At 40.9% G+C, this 20,217-nt stretch overlaps 1 protein-coding gene across 2 annotated transcripts; it reads left to right on the top strand.

Annotated features, from left to right (window-relative positions):
- Positions 1–478: 478 nt before the first annotated feature.
- LOC115621775 (ATP-dependent RNA helicase p62) lies at positions 479–8,039 on the top strand. 2 transcript variants are annotated; one of them, XM_030515527.1, is made up of 5 exons: positions 479–963; positions 2,727–3,842; positions 3,998–4,236; positions 6,494–6,672; positions 7,045–8,039. In XM_030515527.1, the coding sequence occupies exons 1-5, from the start codon at positions 494–496 to the stop codon at positions 7,270–7,272; spliced, it is 2,232 nt and encodes a 743-aa protein (XP_030371387.1). In that variant the 5' UTR covers positions 479–493; the 3' UTR covers positions 7,273–8,039. The 2 variants fall into 2 exon arrangements, with proteins under 2 accessions (XP_030371387.1, XP_030371389.1); XM_030515529.1 differs by lacking the exons at positions 6,494–6,672; positions 7,045–8,039 and adding an exon at positions 4,720–5,957.
- Positions 8,040–20,217: the final 12,178 nt, after the last annotated feature.

Here is a 20,217-nt window from a genome sequence, read left to right as displayed (position 1 = left end):
ATCTTTATGAATCACATTGATTTCGCGTATTTAATAAATTATTTCTAAACGAAACTTGAATCATTATTATACATATATGTATGATATACTTGAGTATATGCAAAGAACCCAAATTATTGTTTTGCTTTGAATTTTTATAAAATTATTGTCGCTCACTTTCAAATTTAAGTTCGCTTTTGCCTTGGCGCCTAACTATCAGCGTTGCCACTCACCCGGCAAAAGGGCTGCCAATGTCGCAGTGCTACCCAACACACATTTTCGTTTTATAAAATTATATAAGTGATACCAAATCAAATTGTTAGCATTTTTTAGGCACAAGCAAGACGCGTTTTCATAAAATCAGCCACTTGCGTGGTATATTTTCTACCCTCTGTTGATTTCCATTTTGGTGCGAGGTTAGGTAAGAACACACGCGCGGTAGTTGCACGGGTTTTACATAAAAAAATTTGAAGCGCTGTGAAAGTATTTGCATAAGCCAAAGTCACAGTTTAAGATGTTAAAATTAGTGCAATATGTGGCAAAAAACCCGTGCAACGCCATATCTGTGCCCGTATGCTGCTGGCGCAACTTATTGATTTCACCATATGCATCTAGCGTGGAGAAATGTATAACGCAACGTCGCCATTTTCTTTTTTCTTCGGCCAATAGAACGACCAGCATCGGCAGTAGTTTTGCTTTTCTGTGCAATCAATCATCACTTGCACATCAGGTCCCAGGAAGTCGCCAGCGTCAACTATTGACCAACACTGACCAGGAGTTAACACTACTAGGCACATTTTTCTCCCAGTCCCAGCGTGCGTTTCGTTTGACACACAAACTCGAAACGTCCAGAGCAGTCGACGAGGCAACATCAGAGGCGCTTCCGACTAGTGAAAGGCAAACACTGTCCAATAGACGTGCGAGGAAATCGCTTTTTACTGATCCCGAGGAACAAGCAGAGGAAATCAAAATTGATAGAATAATGTAAGTGCTTTTGTATTTTAATACGAAGACCGGTAGTTGCCGTACGCTATATTTGGTTTTTTTCCGTCGCCATCTTTTTTCATGCGCTTTGCGCTTGTGTTTGTGAATTTCTCTATACCTGCATGTGTAATTAATGTCGTGTTGAAACGTCGGCACAAAGAGAAAGGCAATGGGCTATGTACATACATATGTATGTATATACATCCATTATAATTTCATCAATAATACATTGAGAATTCAATTTGTTGTAATTGAAGTGGTTAATAATTTTTGCAGTGTACAGTCGATTAGTCATTTGTAGCTATTGCTTATTTTTTGCTCTTCCTCAAACATGCTATTGTATTTGCAAATGAACAACATTCATGGCTTTATCTAACTAAAGTCGCGGCCACGCAGCAACAACAACAAAATGTATGCATACGTCGGCAAAACGACAGCGCACGTCATAAAAGAATTTACTTGATTTGTAAAACGTGTCTTTGCTTCGTTTGCTTTTTTATAGCATTTTAATTTGGCCTGTGTGTCTAAACACGCGCACGCACACAACGAACAAACCCCACATACATATTCCCACACATTTGTATATACATGTATGTATGTATAACATAGCTGTGCTTGTTGAGGGATCCACATCTAAATATCCGCGGCATATTGGCGTGTTCCGTCTGCTCTGCTTTGTCGCACAGTTGTATAACAGTTGTAGCACAGTATTGGCTTTGATTTATGCACGGCCGCTATTCGGCAGCTGTCAACTGAGCCGCGTCTACCCACGATTATGGTTATGGCCGGTGCTGCTGTCCCTTTTATACTGCTGTTGTTGTTGGTTTAAAATGTCAAATAACGCCAATTGATTATGAGCTTGCTTGGCGTGCAGACAATTCGCTTTTTTGCATGTCTAAAGCGACAGGTAGACACAGGTCTCAGACATTTGGCATTCGGCTGTCGACGAACAAAACAGTCAGGGGGTATATGAAGGGTTGACAAACAGAAAGACGAAACAACAAAGGGCGGTGGCAGCCAAACAGGTAAATTGACAGCCCAATAGACAGCGCAGTAAGCACATGCATGCCAACGTGCACATTTATATGTACATACATGCATACATACATATGTATGTGTGCATGCGTGTATATTAATGTCAGCCTTAGACACAAATGTTAAGTTGGCTGCCGAGTTGTTTAGTCGCTCTTGATCGCATTTGCATGCGCGGTGTATAGGCTTGCATTGCATGTTGTTGTCAATCAAATTTCTTATATTGTTTGTATTATAGAAAATTTATTTAATTTTCCTAACACGCAATTAGTTTTGTTTAAGTTTATTGCGGTTGTCGCTTTAATACGAGAAACGGCATTCTTACACTACAGCCATCTCGCTCTAGCGCACGCTTGTCACATTACCACGCTGTCAGCTGTTTAGCAAGGCTAAAAAAGAGTTGCCAGTAAGTTGGGCAGCAGTTTGCCAGAACACGCGAATCGAAGTAGACGTAATCAGAAGCACGAACGACCAAAGTTAGCAACAATAAAGTAGCATGAGATCAGGGTGCGCCATTCACATACGAAATATTTGAGAAAATAATTTAATATATCAGAATTACATGTTGTTTTAATGGAATATGAAAACATACTAATATGTTGACTGCAATGTTACCTTTCTTAAACGAATTCCGTATTTTTAATTATTAATTATTTTTAATTGAATGTTTGGTGTTTAATAAATATCTCACCTCTATATGTAAATAATGTGTTGTATTTAAATATCTGCAGGGCACCCCACGATCGCGACTACGGCTCAAATACCCGTGGCGGCCGCGATCGCGAAGACGATCGTCGCGGCGGTGGAGCCGGTGGTGGCGGAGCTTCGCGATTTGGTGGAGGCGGCGGTGGTGACTACCACGGCGTACGCAATGGTCGCATCGAGAAACGCCGCGATGATCATCGCGGTGGACGTGGTGGATTTGGAGGCGGAGGTGGTGGAGGCGGATTTGGAGGTGATCGAAGAAATGGCGGCGGAGGTCAGGATTTGACATTGCGCCCTGTGGATTTCTCCAATCTGACACCGTTCAAAAAGAACTTCTATCAGGAGCATCCCACGGTAGCCGAGCGTTCGCCCTATGAGGTGAGCCGTTATCGCGACGAGCACGAGATCACAGTGCGTGGTCATGCACAGAATCCTATTCAGGACTTCTCTGAGGCTTATTTCCCCGAATACGTTGTTAAGGAGATTCGTCGCCAAGGATATAAAGCGCCCACTCCTATTCAGGCGCAAGGCTGGCCCATTGCCATGAGCGGTGCAAACTTTGTGGGCATTGCCAAGACCGGATCCGGCAAAACACTGGGCTACATATTGCCCGCTATTGTACACATCAACAATCAGCAGCCGCTGCAGCGTGGCGATGGACCCATAGCTTTGGTGCTGGCGCCCACACGTGAGCTCGCACAGCAGATTCAGCAGGTGGCCACCGAGTTCGGATCGTCGTCATATGTGCGCAACACGTGCGTCTTTGGCGGCGCACCAAAGGGCGGTCAAATGCGTGATTTACAGCGTGGCTGTGAGATTGTCATTGCAACACCCGGTCGTCTTATTGATTTCCTTTCTGCCGGCTCCACGAACTTGAAACGCTGCACCTACTTGGTGCTGGATGAGGCCGATCGCATGTTGGATATGGGCTTTGAGCCACAGATTCGCAAGATTGTCTCACAAATTCGTCCTGATCGCCAAACTCTTATGTGGAGTGCTACCTGGCCCAAGGAGGTCAAGCAGCTGGCTGAGGATTTCCTTGGCAATTATATACAGATCAACATTGGATCGCTAGAGCTGTCGGCCAATCACAACATTCGTCAAGTGGTCGAGGTGTGCGAGGAGTTCAGCAAAGAGGAGAAGTAAGTACTGGTGCTATAGCCAATACCAAGTAGAGCTTATATAATATTTGAATTCGTAGTTTTCCTTCATGAGGAAGGTTTTCAAATATTTTTAAAAACTGGTAGTGGACTCCGTATCTTACCATTACTAACATGTACCTTGTCATTCTCTGTAGATTAAAGACCCTGCTCTCCGATATTTATGACACTAGCGAGAATCCCGGCAAGATCATAATTTTCGTTGAAACCAAGCGTCGCGTAGATAACCTTGTACGCTTCATTCGCAGTTTTGGAGTTCGCTGTGGCGCTATTCACGGCGACAAGTCGCAATCAGAACGCGACTTCGTCCTGCGCGAATTCCGTTCCGGCAAATCCAACATTCTGGTGGCCACCGATGTGGCGGCGCGTGGTTTGGGTAAGTCCCGTTTAAATGCCTGACTTATATTTCTAAGTAGTTTTTGAACGTATGCCTCGACGCGAGGTTGTAGACTTGTAGCACATCTGAGACATACACGTAGGACCGTTGCTGCGTTCACATATACACAGAACCACTCACATCCACTCGACTGACTAGGTATTTACACACATTGCTATACTCACGTTATCCGAGTCATCCAAAGAGAATAAATCCCGCATTTAGACTTATGAACAACATACCTAGTGAAAGCCCAGAGAGATAAGGTTGCAAGTTAAAATTCAAACCCTAGGCTAAGTCAAAAACAAACAAATTTTGCCAAACATTAATAATCAACTTAATTTTCTATTCCCAAAAACCCGTCCCGCCCCCAACAAAAAACAAAAAAAAAAAACCAAAATCAAAAACGTACTTACGTTTCAAACACGCTGTCCTTTGTGTGTGTCTCTCTCTCTCTCTTCCTCTCTTTTCTTTTGTTTACAGAGGCCGTTTATTGTAGTATGATGGGGAGGATAAATGACAAACATCAAATAACTTGAAAGTGTAAAGTAATGAATGTTGAAATGAATGCATATGCAATTGCATAAATGAGAAAGTTCGCATACGAATCGAATTATCGAGACCGCGTTCGCTTGGCTGGAACGGTGCACACAAAGAGCGTCGCACACTTTTTGCCACATTGCCATTGGGAAAAAGTGACGCCGCCAATCGGAGCGCCCACAGCTGCACAGGGTGCAGAGCCCCAGGGGCCATTCATGCAATCGTCTTGTTGAGATGGCCTGGGCAACGGAACCCTGAGCAAGTGCAACACGACGCGCGATCTACCAAATGATACCAAATATATATTTATATATTTAAAAAAAAAATGAAAGTCAAACCACTCTGCTATCCCCAACATCATGCATCATACGTGGCCTCTGAAGTTCCAATTTTGAGAAAGTTGATTTGTGTTTACTGCTCGCTACTACAAACGATATAACTGCCCTCAATCAAGAATTGCACCTACTGTCACACGGCGGCACACTGAAATCTGACAACACTTAGCAGTTGAGCGGAAAAGGCGGCGCTACCAAAGAGGCAGGCGGCACATTTCTTCTCGAGTTTGCAGAGGCTGCTGCCGTCGTCGTCGTCGGCCGGCCGGCTTGCCGGGTTGCTAAGCACGCACAACAAAATCAATACAGCAAGGACAATAAATGCGCATCAACCGATGCTGTCGGGATGTCGCAGCGTATTGACATCATCCGTTCACCCATCCAAACAGACACAAAGACATACATAGACGCACAGGTAAACTGCACGCCCACTTTCTTTGCTTGCCAGAGAACGGATCTTTTGGATGTGTGGTGGAGAGATGATGGGTGAATATCACTAGTTGCGGAGAAGATTCTGCGGCCTACGAATCTATATACACACATATGTAGATCAACCTGCTGATGCTGCTGCGTGCCTAGCTACCAATTGAGCCGTCTGACCGACAACCGCCCGCCAGCCACGCCCGCTTGCCGCCAATCGAAGCAACTGCTAGACGAGAAACCGTGTGCACAGATATAATGTGAAAACAATAACACAAGCGCGCCTATATTCTTGAAGGCGGGCTCTGTGTTGCCTGTGAACACCACCCATGTTTGTAGAGCACCACACTGTGTGCAACACACAGCAGGCAGGCACCGAAAGGGGCGCGCGCCCGCGGCTCCAAGTGATTACAAAACTCTCGACTCGCTTCGACGTGCGAGATCCTCCAACTCTCGCCGCCACTTAGCCGCGTTGCCGTTTTGCACGCTCCACTCTCTATCTATCTATGATGCACAGAGCGGCGCGACGCGACGCGGGGCACACTGAAGCCGAGAGTTTGAACCACGAGCTGCGCAGCGCACCAACTTTTGAGATTTTGATTGAGAAAAATGAGAGTGAAACAATTTGTAGCACCAAGGTAACGTACATTTTGAAACATTTTCTTTTTTTGTAACCAACTAAAAAAGAATACAATCAAAAAATAATTTAAAAAAGAAGCAATATATCAAACATGGCACATGTTGCGTTGATAAAAGAAGAAGCAAAAAAGACAAGTGTGTTCAAAGTGTAAAACATCTCGAAAACGCTAAAAATTGTTGCGAGCGGAGAAGAAAAAAATTGAAGTAAACAAAGAAAGAAAATACGGAATATTTGGCAATTTTAAAAACTGTTTTTACCCAAATCCCAATTGCATTCTGCTTGTGCTAATATGCAACATTTCTCTTTCACATGCCATTACCTGCAGACGTGGATGGCATCAAGTATGTCATCAACTTTGACTATCCCCAAAACAGCGAAGACTACATTCATCGCATAGGACGCACAGGACGTTCGAATACAAAGGGTACCTCGTTTGCCTTCTTCACCAAGAACAATGCCAAGCAGGCTAAGGCGCTCGTCGATGTGCTCAGAGAGGCTAATCAGGTGAGATACATTTCCTATATCTATATTTTATGTATAAGCAAATAAGCCTCTCTTTTTGGCCGGATTAATTAATCATTAATTATTGCCGTATATGCAAGAGGAGGCATATTAAATTGGTGGGATTACGCCTTCGGTGTCCATTGCGGTCTTTAAATCCGTGGGAAAACTATCATCCTTGACTCCCTCCACAGTTCTAAATACAAAAATGTTTTTGAATATATATTATGAGCAGTCAATTTTAGCTGCAAATTATAAGATAAGAATCAATATCAGCCATTTAGGGTTATGCAATTATTGGCTTCCTATAGCAATTAAAACAATGTTTGTAAAACACTTATTAAATGTTATTATATTTCTTGCATTCTCCTACAGGATATCAATCCCGCCCTGGAGAACTTGGCCCGCAATTCACGCTACGACGGTGGCGGTCGTTCACGGTATGGAGGTGGTGGCGGCGGCGGCGGACGTTTCGGTGGCGGCGGCTTCAAGAAAGGCAGCATGAGCAATGGCCGCGGCTTTGGTGGTGGCGGCGGCGGTGGTGGTGGCGACGGAGGCTATGGAAATCGCAATGGCGAAGGCAGACACACGCGTTTCGACTAAACGTCAATAGCAGAAAGCGCTAGACTTAAGTAACTTTAAGATAACAAATACATAAGTTTAAGTTTCGTACAACAAGAGCAAAAACTATCATAATGTATAAACAACTAACTATCCATCAACGTACTCAATGTTTTGTAAGAGTACAAAAATCAAAACACACAATTTGAACATAGCACTTTATGTTCAAGTCGTTTCATGAAAACAAACCAATACAAAACGTAAAAAAAGAAAAAATGTAATTTAGTTTGGCGCTTATCATTCGAAGTCATGTAAACACGCATAGAAACATTTCACAAAACTGCTTAATTTTTTAAAATATGGATGTGATAATTTTAATTTAATGCAATTTATGTATCACTTATCGAAACTAAACGAAACGCGTCGTGTAAGAAGCAAAGATCATTCCCATTTGCTAGCTAACGTCGTGCCGTTCATAGTGACTGGATGACGAGGATAATGATTATATATATATAGACATGTATGTATATGATGGACAATGAACAGAAGCGAGCAAGAGAAATGGTTCGCTTTTGTTTGTAACATTTTTCAATTTACTTGTGAAAATTAACTTTTGGATACCTTTATTGCGTTGGCACACACAGACACAAACAAGCAAACACACTCCTATCTCTATACACTAAACAATAAGTAATAATAACAAGACAAAACAGAACAGAAGAATGATAAGAAACTGTAAAAGAATATTTCTCACTCTGAACTTAAATTCTGGAAAATAATAAATGTGTATACCAACTACCACTCAACAATGGACACGTTTCTGCTTTATCTCGGATGTTGCGAACAAGAGAACAACCAGGTCAGGTTAAATTCAATTAAAATTTAAAGCCCAGCCCAAGGCTGGCTGCTGGTGTTTCTGCTGCTTCTACTTCTACTGGAGAGACTAAACAGACATGCAAGCGAAAGAGCCCAACAACGAAAGGCACAAAGAGCCAGAAACTCAAACAATGGAATTCAATTTCTTAAGCAGCCATAAAAATCGGCACGGCATAACCCCAAAAACAGTGAAAAGTGCTAGGATTGGGTGACGAATGGAGGGGGGGTGGTGGGTCGAGCGGCAACAATTTGCCATCAATGCGGCCATTAGGGGAAACGGAAATGATGTCAAATATCGGCAGAGAAAACAAGGATGGGAGGACGAGAAGGGCTGAAAGGGACGGCGGACCGTTGACCAAGTTGTGTGCTTGGAACGCCAATGAACTGTCGATTTCTGGAGAGCATTGTGTGCCAGTCGGGCAGGCACTTTGTGTTTGCTGAGGGAGGGGCTGGAATGTCGAGCTCCTGCTCTGGTAAGTGTAAAATAAGCGTGATTGCAGAAATATTTTTGCAGACATCATTAAATGTAACACTTAGCCGCACTGAAAAGTGTCAATCCAATTTCTCTGACGCACAATACGGTCGGTAGACAATGGGAGCGGATGGGTAATACTTGCACAGAAGCTATAAACATTTTAAAAAGCACTGTAGTATTTAATGCTGCAGAGAATCAATTTCTGAACAGGAAGATTTCAGAAAATTAGCTTCGTCTATGTTGGGGCCATCGATTCCTACCAAGATTCGTTTGCTAGGTTTCTTAGGTTAAAAATATTGTAGTAAAACTGGAAATAAAGCTTAGTTTTCATAATTTTGGAATTGTGGACCTGAAATTCCGTAGGGGGGGAAATGAAATTTTAGAAAACAACTAAAACTTGTGACGGTTGGGCACTAGCGTTGTCTTTATATCAAGTTTGATCAATATGGGCTCGGCCGTTTCCGAAATGGAGGCTTTCATATAGACGGGCAGATTTTTCTAAAACTATTCATCTATGCGGGTGCAGGATATAAAAATAGAAGTCAATTTAGTTAAAGTGAATTTGATATCTACCGATCTTTCTTCGTCATGGGGTAGATATTATTGACATCTGACGTGTAGATTTGATGTTTTCTTTTGCTTTACAAAAAGTCATTTCTGTGGCTCTAGGAGTCCAGTTTTTTGGTGGCCTAAGCCATCAATCCCGGACATATGACGGTAATTAGCGATAACAAATTGTGATATCTAGTGATATTTCTTTGCCATGAAAGAGGTGTTGAAGTGTGACATCTGATGTGTATGTCTGATGGTTTTTTTTACTCAACACAAAGATTCTCATTGTAATGGTATTCTCATTCTCATTATTTACAAACATATATGCCATTAAAGAAAGGTTTTAACTATACAGTTAACAAGAAAAATAAGTTTTTCTTTAAACATGTCGAAGAGATTAGAAATTTTTAGAATATCAATTTCTTGATTAGTGCGAAATTGAACAAATTCTCAAAAGTTATTGGCTTCTTTTTTCTTTGGCTATATTTAAATGCAATATCAAATTCCGAATCGGAACCAATTGATGTTTCAATTTCGCCTGAATGCTTATAAGCATAGCCCATGGTGCTGTGCCGAGGTAGAGATAGGAGGAAGATTTGCCGAGAACTGGCGAATGGAGCCAGATAAGAAATCGCACTTGATGTGGTGGATGCTGCTGCTGCCGTTGCCATTCTTTCGACTGCCGGTCGCAAATGCCGCCCCGGGCGACAAAGTCGACAACCGTGTCTGACACCACATTTAGACGCAATGAAGCCAATTCACTTTCGACTTTAGCAATGGCGATGGCTTGGGCATGGCGTTGGAAACGAGCCCCATCTGCTGACTGTTGGTCGATCCCTCTCGGATGTTCTGCTCGTTGCTGTCCTGTTGTCCTGCTGCCTTGGCAGCCATTGGAATTTTGGTGTGCGTCGCTCATATTTCTTCTGACAAGTTCTGTATTGAGGCGGCGGTGGTTCGAGGCGCACGCGCCTCCCACTCCCCGCCCTTCCTCTTTGAATACCCATTGTGTCGGCGTTGATAATGACAACTCCAACCGTGTTGCTGAAGACCAAGGGCCGAGGCGTGTTGGAAATGGCTGTGCTGCGGTTATTGAGTTTGCGGCTGGTTGCCAGTGGAATATGCCATTTGTTAGGCGGCTTGTATAATGGGGTTCTATATTGGCGACTATATCTGTGGGTGTTCTATGAATAGCTAAATAGTGTGTGTGTGTGTGTAGATAGACTTTACAATTGCACTCTGATTACATCCTCCAAAGGGGCTTTAATTATTACTTGGAAAATGTTAATAATGATAAGAATATGATTTGATAGGATTATCTGTAGGAACTCAAACATACATATGTAGATAATGATATGTCTGAGAGTACAAAAGGTTAGATAGGAGCATATGCATTAGGCAGATTTGATATTTCTATAAATGCTATATTTATATAAAATAATGTGGCATATTTGCCAAATTGAAATAAAGTATGATTTCATCATGCACAAAAATACATACAAATGTATGTATGTATATCTATCTCCTAGAACTGGAGAAACAACGATGTTTCGATGTTTTTGCATTAATGTTTTGTATTAAATTCAAATCAAGCGATATTTTCACAAATTCAAAGAATATTACACAAACCATTGAAAGTATAACATACATAAATAACAATTCAGTGGTGGACAAGTAGTAAAGAACATCGAACATCGGGAATAAAACATCGATCTCTATTACTTATCGACGAACTGGCAGCACTATTTAAAGGCAAATAAATATCAATGCATCGATGTTTTAGGAAATTAACTTCCCATAGAAAAAAAAACGATTATTAGGGAGAAAATCAGCAGCAATGTTTATATATCAAGAGAGACTGTCATAGTTTATACTTAATGTTGTTAATCAAAAAAGTACTCGTAATATTGACTTTTGATGACTTGTATGGCTTCCTTAAAAAAACTGATTATATACAGTTTTAAAAACAACGACACGTTGCAGCTACACCTTTTGAGCATATTAGGTGTAACATTATAGACGAAAAAATTAAGAACAAATGCTTGACAATCTAAAATTTGCATTACAAAACACACATTTTAATGAAAACATGAAATAATTTATAATTCAAATAAAACTTCTTTGGTAAACCACACAAAGAAACGTGACCGCCCAACAAAACATGAATAATGTTCGATGTTTGGGCAAACATCGATGGATTGATGATGCATCGATAGCAAAAAACTATCGAAAAACATCTATGCATCGTGGTAAAAATATCGTCGACGCTCGGTACATCGATGCTCTTATACCCTGTACCCGTAGGGTAAAAAGGGTATATTAGGTTTGTGCAAAGTATGTAACATGCAGAAGGAATCATCTCCGACCCCATAAAGTATATATATTCTGAATCAGCATGACGAAAGAAATCGATCTAGACATGTCCGTCCGTCCGTCCGTCTGTCCGTCTGGATGAACGCAAGGATCTCAGAAACTATAAAAGCTAGAATAACCAAAGTTGGCATCCAGATTCTCCTAGGTCCGAGAAAGGACGAGTTTATTTATTTTTTTTTTAAATTCTTGTTTTACATTCCTACAAATAATATGATTCGACCAAAAGAAGAACAATTCATTTGAAATCAATATATAGTTATATAAAAAAAGCTAAGCTCTGATAAGCATGTAATCTATTTAACTAAAATGTATTTGAATTGTGTAATTTTATGATTCAGTGCATATACGTATGTATGTATATTTTGATGAGTTCTGATAAATAGAAGGCAGCATTCTCTAGGCTGTAGGAGTTTGTCCGATTCATCATTTATCTGCCCTAAAAAGAGAAAGTAATACAATTCGTTGAACATACTTAAGTATATACATATGAGGATATATACATCCTTTATCCTATTTACCCCAACATTAATGCTCTGTTTGTGTACATGCACATTAATTGCCTATCCATGCCAACTGTGCATAATTCTGGTCCCTCGACCATAGCTCGTTGCACCCATTTGCGCCCGTGCTGTCTTTCTATTCCTTGCCCCACCACTTAACCTCGCTGTGTCAAGTCGCTGTGAAGCAGGTCACTTACTTTGCTGTGCCCGCCTGTTACACGAGCGCGCACTCAAATTACAAAAGAGAGACGCCACCAGCATAAATTCATTAAATTTGCCTAATTTCGCTTTTGGTACACACACACACACACATTCACACACACACACACACTCACATACTTAGGGCTTGGCAAAGGCAATTGCGATGCGTTGTCTGGTGCCACAAAATACATGCAGTGAGCAAATGAGGGCCTTGGCATGCCAAGACAACCAACCAGTTGAAATTCATTGATTGTATTTACAACACCCCAATGTGCACTCCCCAAATACACACACACATACATACATATGTATATGTATGTATATATATATACTACACCCCCATACACGCAGTCTCACACATGCAGCCGGCTCTTGGGTAATTTGACGCGTTATCACTTGTGTTGAGTTTGTTATCATTAAGTTGGCGTGCATGCGGATGAGGGTGAACGAGGGGCGTGTTGGGTGAGGGCGAGTGGGTTGAGACATGTATGGTTGTCGGCTCATATTGGTGCTCGTCTTGTTGCCTGCTCATCTCCTCTTAAGCCAAATCAAAACTCAAGCAGTCGGGCGTTGGGCTTAGGTTAATAAGATCCACAAAAAGAGGCTCAGAGCTAGCGACCCTCACCTACATCCTCAACCGCCTAGGATGCTTAAACGTTTTCACTTACACACACACACACGCACACCCACACACACACACGCGTAGACATTAAGCACATTTTAACTGCCTGCGTGGCTGCCTCACTGCCGGGCTGGCTGGCAGCAGCAGCCAACATTTAACTACTTACCGCTGTTCTGCGCCTCGACTGCTTGTTTTTGACAACTTGGGCATAATAAGACATTAACTTCATACACATCAAATACTTTATTTATAGGCGCATAGTATGTGTGTGTGTCTTCGTATATATATATATATATATATATATATATATATATATATATATATATATATATATATATATATATATATATATATATACGAAGACACACACACATACTATGCGCCTATAAATAAAGTATTTGATGTGTATGAAGTTAATGTCTTATTATATATATATATATATATATGTATATATATATATATACATATTTGTTTATGTGTGTGTGTGCGTTTACTTCCTTGTTGGTTCCACGCAGGCACTTCAAACGGCAGCCACGCCCATCAGCCAGAAGCGTTCTGCCTCAACAGCCGCTCAAGCGTCTTAAATTTCTCTTATGGATGTGTTCGTGTATGTTTGTGTGTGTTTTAGCCTCTGCTCATATTTTGGCCATCCGAGCCCCTGCCAACGCATGCTGCTTTCCTTTTTAATTTGGCGTTTTTTTGCTGCTTCTTTTATACTTGTATTTCATGCTCTCTCTCTCTGTTTATTTACCGCCGCTTGTGCTGGCTGTTTGGCAAATTAAGTGCAATTGCTTGAATTTAATTTCATGCAAATAAAAGTTTTGATTAGACGTTGCTGGCCCGCACCAGTTCCCCAAACCGTATATACAACATACACACATCTATATAATACGAGTATGTATAGTACATGTGGGTTTGGCGGGAATTGCCGCCGCGTCTTCTTGTTGTAATTAGGCGCTTGGGCATACACTCATATGTTCAGTCAACGAGTTAGTCAAGCAGTCAGTCAGTTAGTCATTCAATTCAGCCATTTCGCCTACGTGCCTGCCCACGTGGCGTATACTTATTCGCAATATCAAGTATACGTTCGTCCATAAAAGTCACGTAAAATTGCGAAAATCTTCATTGACTTAAATAACGACAGAGGAGTCCATGAAAAGCATATGAACTCAACTGCATTGTCATTTAAAAAATATATTATCTTGGGCCTTCTCAGCGCCATTTTTCGTAAGCTTTTCTCTGCTCGTTTAAAAGAATTGCTAGCTGCTTTTAATAGTTATGTAACCAAACAAATAAAATTTGATTTTATGCCAAACAATTTGCTAAAGATCACTTTTCTAAGTGTTGTAACTAGTTACATTATGGAAAATTCGATAAGACGTTCCTTTCGGGCCGGTCTGAAAAGGGCTGAAGGTTGCAATTATAAAATTAACAAGTAAAAAAGCTAAAGTCGGGTGTCCCGACTTTGAAATACTCTGTACATATGTTTACAATAATTATAAAAAATAAAAAAAAAATAAATAAAAAAAAAAATTGGATCGATTTTACCTCTCTCGGTATTCGAACTCACGTAAAGGGTGTATAATTGCACATTTACATAGCAATTGCGTCTGTGTGAGTGTATGTATGCCTATGCGCATCAATTCGTGTCTGTGTAAGCATTTTCGCAGTCAACCAAACAGCAACATCAACAGCCGCGGGCAGCGCTTGAGCAGCGCTGCAGCAGCGCTGCAGCAGCAAATATATTTATGGCTATAACTTCTTGGTAAATTGGTCTATCATAGTGAAACTTGGCATACGGACACATAATTACTAACTGGGGGTATTTGCAAAATTTTAGTTCGAAATTCCAAGAATTACGGGAGTTAGAGAAAATCGCATTTGTGGGGGAGAGGGGGAAGGGAGGGAAATTCCAAAATATACATTTTCTGCGTATTCAAACAAGGCATCTTGGACTAAAATTTGGTGTGCCTAGGTCTTATAGTCTCCGAGATATAGGCGATTATACGAATGGAAAATCGGAAAAACCCCCATAGGGGGGAAGTGGGGGGAAAAATCAAAAAAATAAAACAAACTCGTATAGAATATACACATAACGCATCTTCGTGCAAAATTTGGTGTCTCTATCTCTTATAGTCTCTGAGATCCAGGTGTTCATACGGACGGACAGACGGACAGACGGACAGACAGACAGACAGGGCTAGATCGACTCGTCTTGTCACGCTGATCAATAATATATATACTTTGTGGGGTCTGCCACGCCTCCTTCTGCCTGTTACATTTTTCAGCTCCCGCAAACCTAATATACTCTTGTACATTTCATGTACAGAGTATAAAAATTTGGGAACAGTCTGGCAAAGGCCACTAAAGCATCATTAATATTTAGATTTTCAATATCTGTCGGGCTTATTTGAGCTGCCATTTTCTTTTCCTGAAATTAAAGCATAACTTGCATTTTCAAGCCCAAAATCCACAGCTCAATAGCAGCGGCGAATGAGGCTAACGCCCGCACCCTTGTCGCATAATGATGTCGCACCACATTATGTATTATGTAAATATGAAATTCAATTGTTTAAGCATTTAGCAGGCTGCATAATTTATTAAAATGGCACACCTGACGCATGCCGCCCAGCTGGAATACGCCTAGAACCTGGCTCAGAGCAACCGCTGAGCAGGGGGCTGGGGCCGAGGTAGACCCAGCCTTGGCAACTGTTGGACAAAAATGACAAAAGACTGCGGCATCGACATCGGCATGGGTCGTTGGATGCTAGAGAGAGCCATCTCCCTCCTGGATGTTGGTGTGTGCCTTGACGTTGATGGCTATTGGCTTTTGTTGTGTTTCAACAGAAACAGAAACAACAACAGCAACAACAACAATAAACAAGCAATGTGTGCGTACGAGGCGTTGCAGCAGAAGCAGCATCAGAAACAGCGGCAAATGTACTGACATGACTAGAATACACATACACACATAAGCAGATGCTGGCACTGGTAGCTGGTTTGATGATGATGTTGCCGCGTCCCAGGAAAAGGACGCCAGCCAGAAGAAGGATGGGAGCGGCGTGCACACAATGTTGCCTGCATGCAGCTTTAAAAATAGACGAGTGCAGTACACGCTGCTCCTGGGCGCCTCGTCCGGATGCGCCATCGCAAAATTGATTTTTAAACAACGCCGGGCGGGGCGAACTCATGTCGTTAGCAAATCATAAAAGTGCCACATACCATGCAGCCGAAGCTGTGCAGTCTAGTTCCATTTTAATAAGTTTGTCTATTCTACAAGTATTAGCACCGAAGATTTTATAATGACCCCAATGCTTTTTAAGAAGTGTTCAACTTAAATATAACCCCAATGCTTTTAAAGAAGTGTTCAACTTAAATATAACCCCAATGCTTTTTAAGAAGTGTTCAACTTAAATATAACATTTTCAATACAACCTATATGTATGTAGTTATGATTGAATTAAGTCGAATAAAAGCAATGATTTACTTCACAAACTTTTTACCCTAATCTGCGACACATTTTGGTTCAAGAAATTCCAAGTCGATTCTCGGCAATAATATTGTCCATAAATATCAGTTTCTTGGTCAAAATTTTAAGTTTTAATAATCTTAATCATCCATTTGTATGGGATACAATATACATGTATGGGCTTGGGAATAGTTTGGAGTTCGTAATATTGGAATATGTGAAATGAATAAATTTATTTCTGTCTTTTGTAAATCACAACAACTGAGTTGGACTACTAACAGGTGAACAATATTTAATTTCTTTATATACGGCTTTTCCATATGACATAATGAGACAAGCCCTAAGACTTTGACCAAGTCGAACCTTAAATATAAATAGATAGGTAACATGTTTGGGGGTTCTTTAAAATGGTGATACGCCGTTTAGGCGAGCAATCGTTACTCCTGAATGATATCATCGTACTTTGTTAGTTTTTGGATTTTGCAGGCCTTCTTCTTTGTGGGAAAAATTCCAGCTAACACTTCCAAAAATACATAAACCTTCTATGTAACACTTTCAGAAACCTAGACGCTCAGATGCACCAACAGACAGGAACGATTTTGATTTAATTTTAATTGATTTCATTATATTTTTATATTTTTCTGGCATTAAGTGAACAAGGCGATCAATTACTGCTCCCCCCAGCAAAGTCGGTACAATAGAGCAAGGAGCCTTTAGGCATTAGGCATTGCATCAAGAACAGTCCAACCACTGTTCATATGATGCTCTTGAGAAACTAGTTCTTCCATCTTCCATGAACTGGCGCAGCACCTTGGTGCTGAGCGTAAAGTGCAGAAACAGTAGCTATGCTAGTGGCACTGCCCACGCGCGCCAGCTAACTGTGGGTTAATAGCGTTGCTTTGTCGCATAATGAGCAAGTCGGCGTGGTCGGCGGCACGGTCATGGCAACGCTCCTGCTTCTGCAGCCACCGCGCCTTGCCACGCTGCAGCTGACATTAAGTAAGATAGATGGCATTGACGTTGGTGTGTTGGCCACTCCGCCAGCATCATCACCTACAAAGCATGTGCAGGATAGATAGTGTTAAGGGTTGATCCTTTGAGTCTTCGTATTGGTGCCGATTTAGTTCTAAAACAGCAAATTCAATTTCGCCAAAAGTTTAGGGTGCACTTCCCCCCCATCTCCCACCACCCAAATTACTCGACCACCGATGCGTCCGTCGGTCAAGTTAATTTTGGGTTCAAGTATTGCCCCCCCTGATGACTTGATGTCGTCAACTTTATGCGCACAATCTGCTGTCGCCATCGTCGCTGAGGCTTGACTTTTGGTAAATTAGCGTTGCAAATATGCGCGCCTGCCGCACAAAACTCGTTATCCTGTGCGCGTTATCCTGTACGCTCCGCCAACTTAAGTGTGGCTACAAAATTTTCATATAAAAGTTCTTGGCCCACGCAACAAAGTGGAGCTGTTCTGGCTCTTGTTCTTCTTGTTGTAGCTCCGGCGCACTTTTATGCGAGATTTATTGCTATTTAAACGACGTATAATGTGTCCTTGCTGTGGTTGTTGCTGGCAATGCATACATACATACAACCACGCATTCGAAGAAGGGGAGAGTTGTGGAAAGGGTAGGTGGGGACGCCTGGACAGACAGACACCGGCAAAGGGGATGGGGAGGGGGGAGCGCACGCAAACACTCTCAGAAACTTGACAACGTGCTCAAGTGGCTGCCTGACTGTCTGTTGTATCTTCAGCCGCCCATACACACACACACACACACGCTGGCATTCATTCATTTATATATACGAGTTCATATATATGCATGTGTGTATACGACATTCATATCATGCCATCCATTGTGCAATATTTTATTTACATTTTTTACTTTCGTCTTCGTCTGTGTTGCCATTTCTGAATCCTTTTTTCTACGTTTTTCAGTCGCCTGCTGTTTGTTTATTTGTTTTTGCCATTTGTGTTTGTTGTTGTTGTTTTCATTGTTGGGTGCTCCCTGCTGGTCTCTCTCCTTTATTTTGCGTGCCGCCTATTTACATTTTTGTTTCATTTTTCTAATGAGCTGTAATTCCTTTTTTATTTGCTGAGTCGTCGTCACCATCATAGGTGCCATTCAAGGGCGTACTCAGCGTACAGAGGGGGAAGGGGGGTATTTTTATCCACTGCTTGCAACATCCTAATTATAAACAATACAGTCTTAGCTTCGTTTTTTTACCTATACCTATACCTATAATTGTATCAAATTTTTCGAGGTAATACCGATAGTTACTTATGCCTTTTGCTTAATCTTACGAATAGTTGATATTGAATCAACTTTCAATAATTATAGGTACATAATAAAGTCACTTTTACCTGGAAATCCTGCCTTGAACTACTTATATACTACAATTTTGTTAAAACTGAATGGTTTTAAATAGCTGTTCCTTGTATTATTATGTGTTATTTTCTTTTTCAGAAGCCACGACAATGTATCATCACAAAGATACAATAAATGCGTACATAAGAAGGCTTATAAGATTAAAGCTCCAAAGCGGACAAACGGACTCCAATGTTTTAATGACAAATCTTCGATTAACTTTAAACTTACCTTGCATGATCTAAGAGAAACTTTCAAAATAAACTATGCACAATCACAATTCTTTAAAATTTTTTGTGATTTCTTGTTGTATATATTTTCTGAAAAGTTTACATTTCCTTCAACAATCATAATTATTGTATTCTAACGGCCCCAGTTAGTTATCAAATAGTTTTTATTTCTAATTTTCAATAGAAGTTTTAGATTAATTTGTATAATGCTATTATGGATTGTAGTCTGAAAAAGTTTATATGTTAGTTTTATGAAGCTTTCTGTTTTGTTTATGGGAAATTCTTTCAACTGAAATACTACTTATGGAATGAAAAGTTGAAATTAAATTAGACAGAAACAATACTTCAATATTTTTAGTTGGAAATTATAATTTTTAGATCATCTATTTTGCATACTTAAATTATTGAGCTTCTTCCTTCTCTTTTGTTCCCTGACTTTTTTCCACTGATCACAATCAACTGATGCTGTAATAAAAGTTGCAATGGCTCTTCACATCCGAAAAATATATCTGTATCTTTGTTATAGAAGGCACCTTTTGATTTTCTGGCCTTTCTGCCCCCTTGCGTGCGCCTTTGCCACCATCGCTGTGAGTAACAACAACTACAACAAACAATTGCAACAACCACGGCAGCAGGGGGTGTCTTGAATGCTTTGTTGTTGTTGCTGTTGTTTTATATGTGGGGCCGCATTGAAGTGTCTGGGGTGTGAAAAGTCTTTCTAATGTGCAAATGACTTTTCCGACGCCGTTTGTCGTTCACCAAGCCGTGTCATAATGAAGCCTTGAGCACTGAGATATGTGCCTCTGCCTGTGCCGTACCTGGTATCTCATATCTCGGCACGGGCGTCTCGATGACGACCAGCAATGTAATTGCATTTCAATCAATAGACACCCTCGCACGCATAGGCTGTTCTTGTCGCTGCTGTTGTTTAGATGCTTTTAAGCTGATTTTAATTAATACGCGTTGGATTTTTTAATCGGGGAGTGTGGGCCTATTGTGCTAGAAATAAAGTAATTTGAATTCCTTAACTTACAATAAAGCTTCAAGGAAATGTATTTATGCACGAGGATGCAATTCGAGCCAAGTCCTTTCCAAATTAGGCATAATATATTTGAACACTGAACCAAGTTTTGGAACATGAAACGCGTACAGTACAATTAATAAATAGGTCTATAATTAAAATTTGAAGAATTTGTTTGTCTCCTTGAAAGTATTATTTTCTGCTACAAATTTTGTCATGTATATTAAGATAAGCTCATTGTGTATGCACATGACAGCTAAGCATTTACGTGCAGCTTATCTTTTATCTTTAGTTAGTAGATACTAAGA

Source organism: Scaptodrosophila lebanonensis, unplaced genomic scaffold, assembly GCF_003285725.1.
Source record: "Scaptodrosophila lebanonensis strain 11010-0011.00,11010-0021.00 unplaced genomic scaffold, SlebRS2 tig00000024-arrow-pilon, whole genome shotgun sequence".
In the NCBI taxonomy this organism is placed as follows: Eukaryota; Metazoa; Arthropoda; class Insecta; order Diptera; family Drosophilidae; genus Scaptodrosophila; species Scaptodrosophila lebanonensis.
Note: the sequence above shows the minus strand (reverse complement) of the source record. Positions and strands in the feature narration are given on the sequence as shown.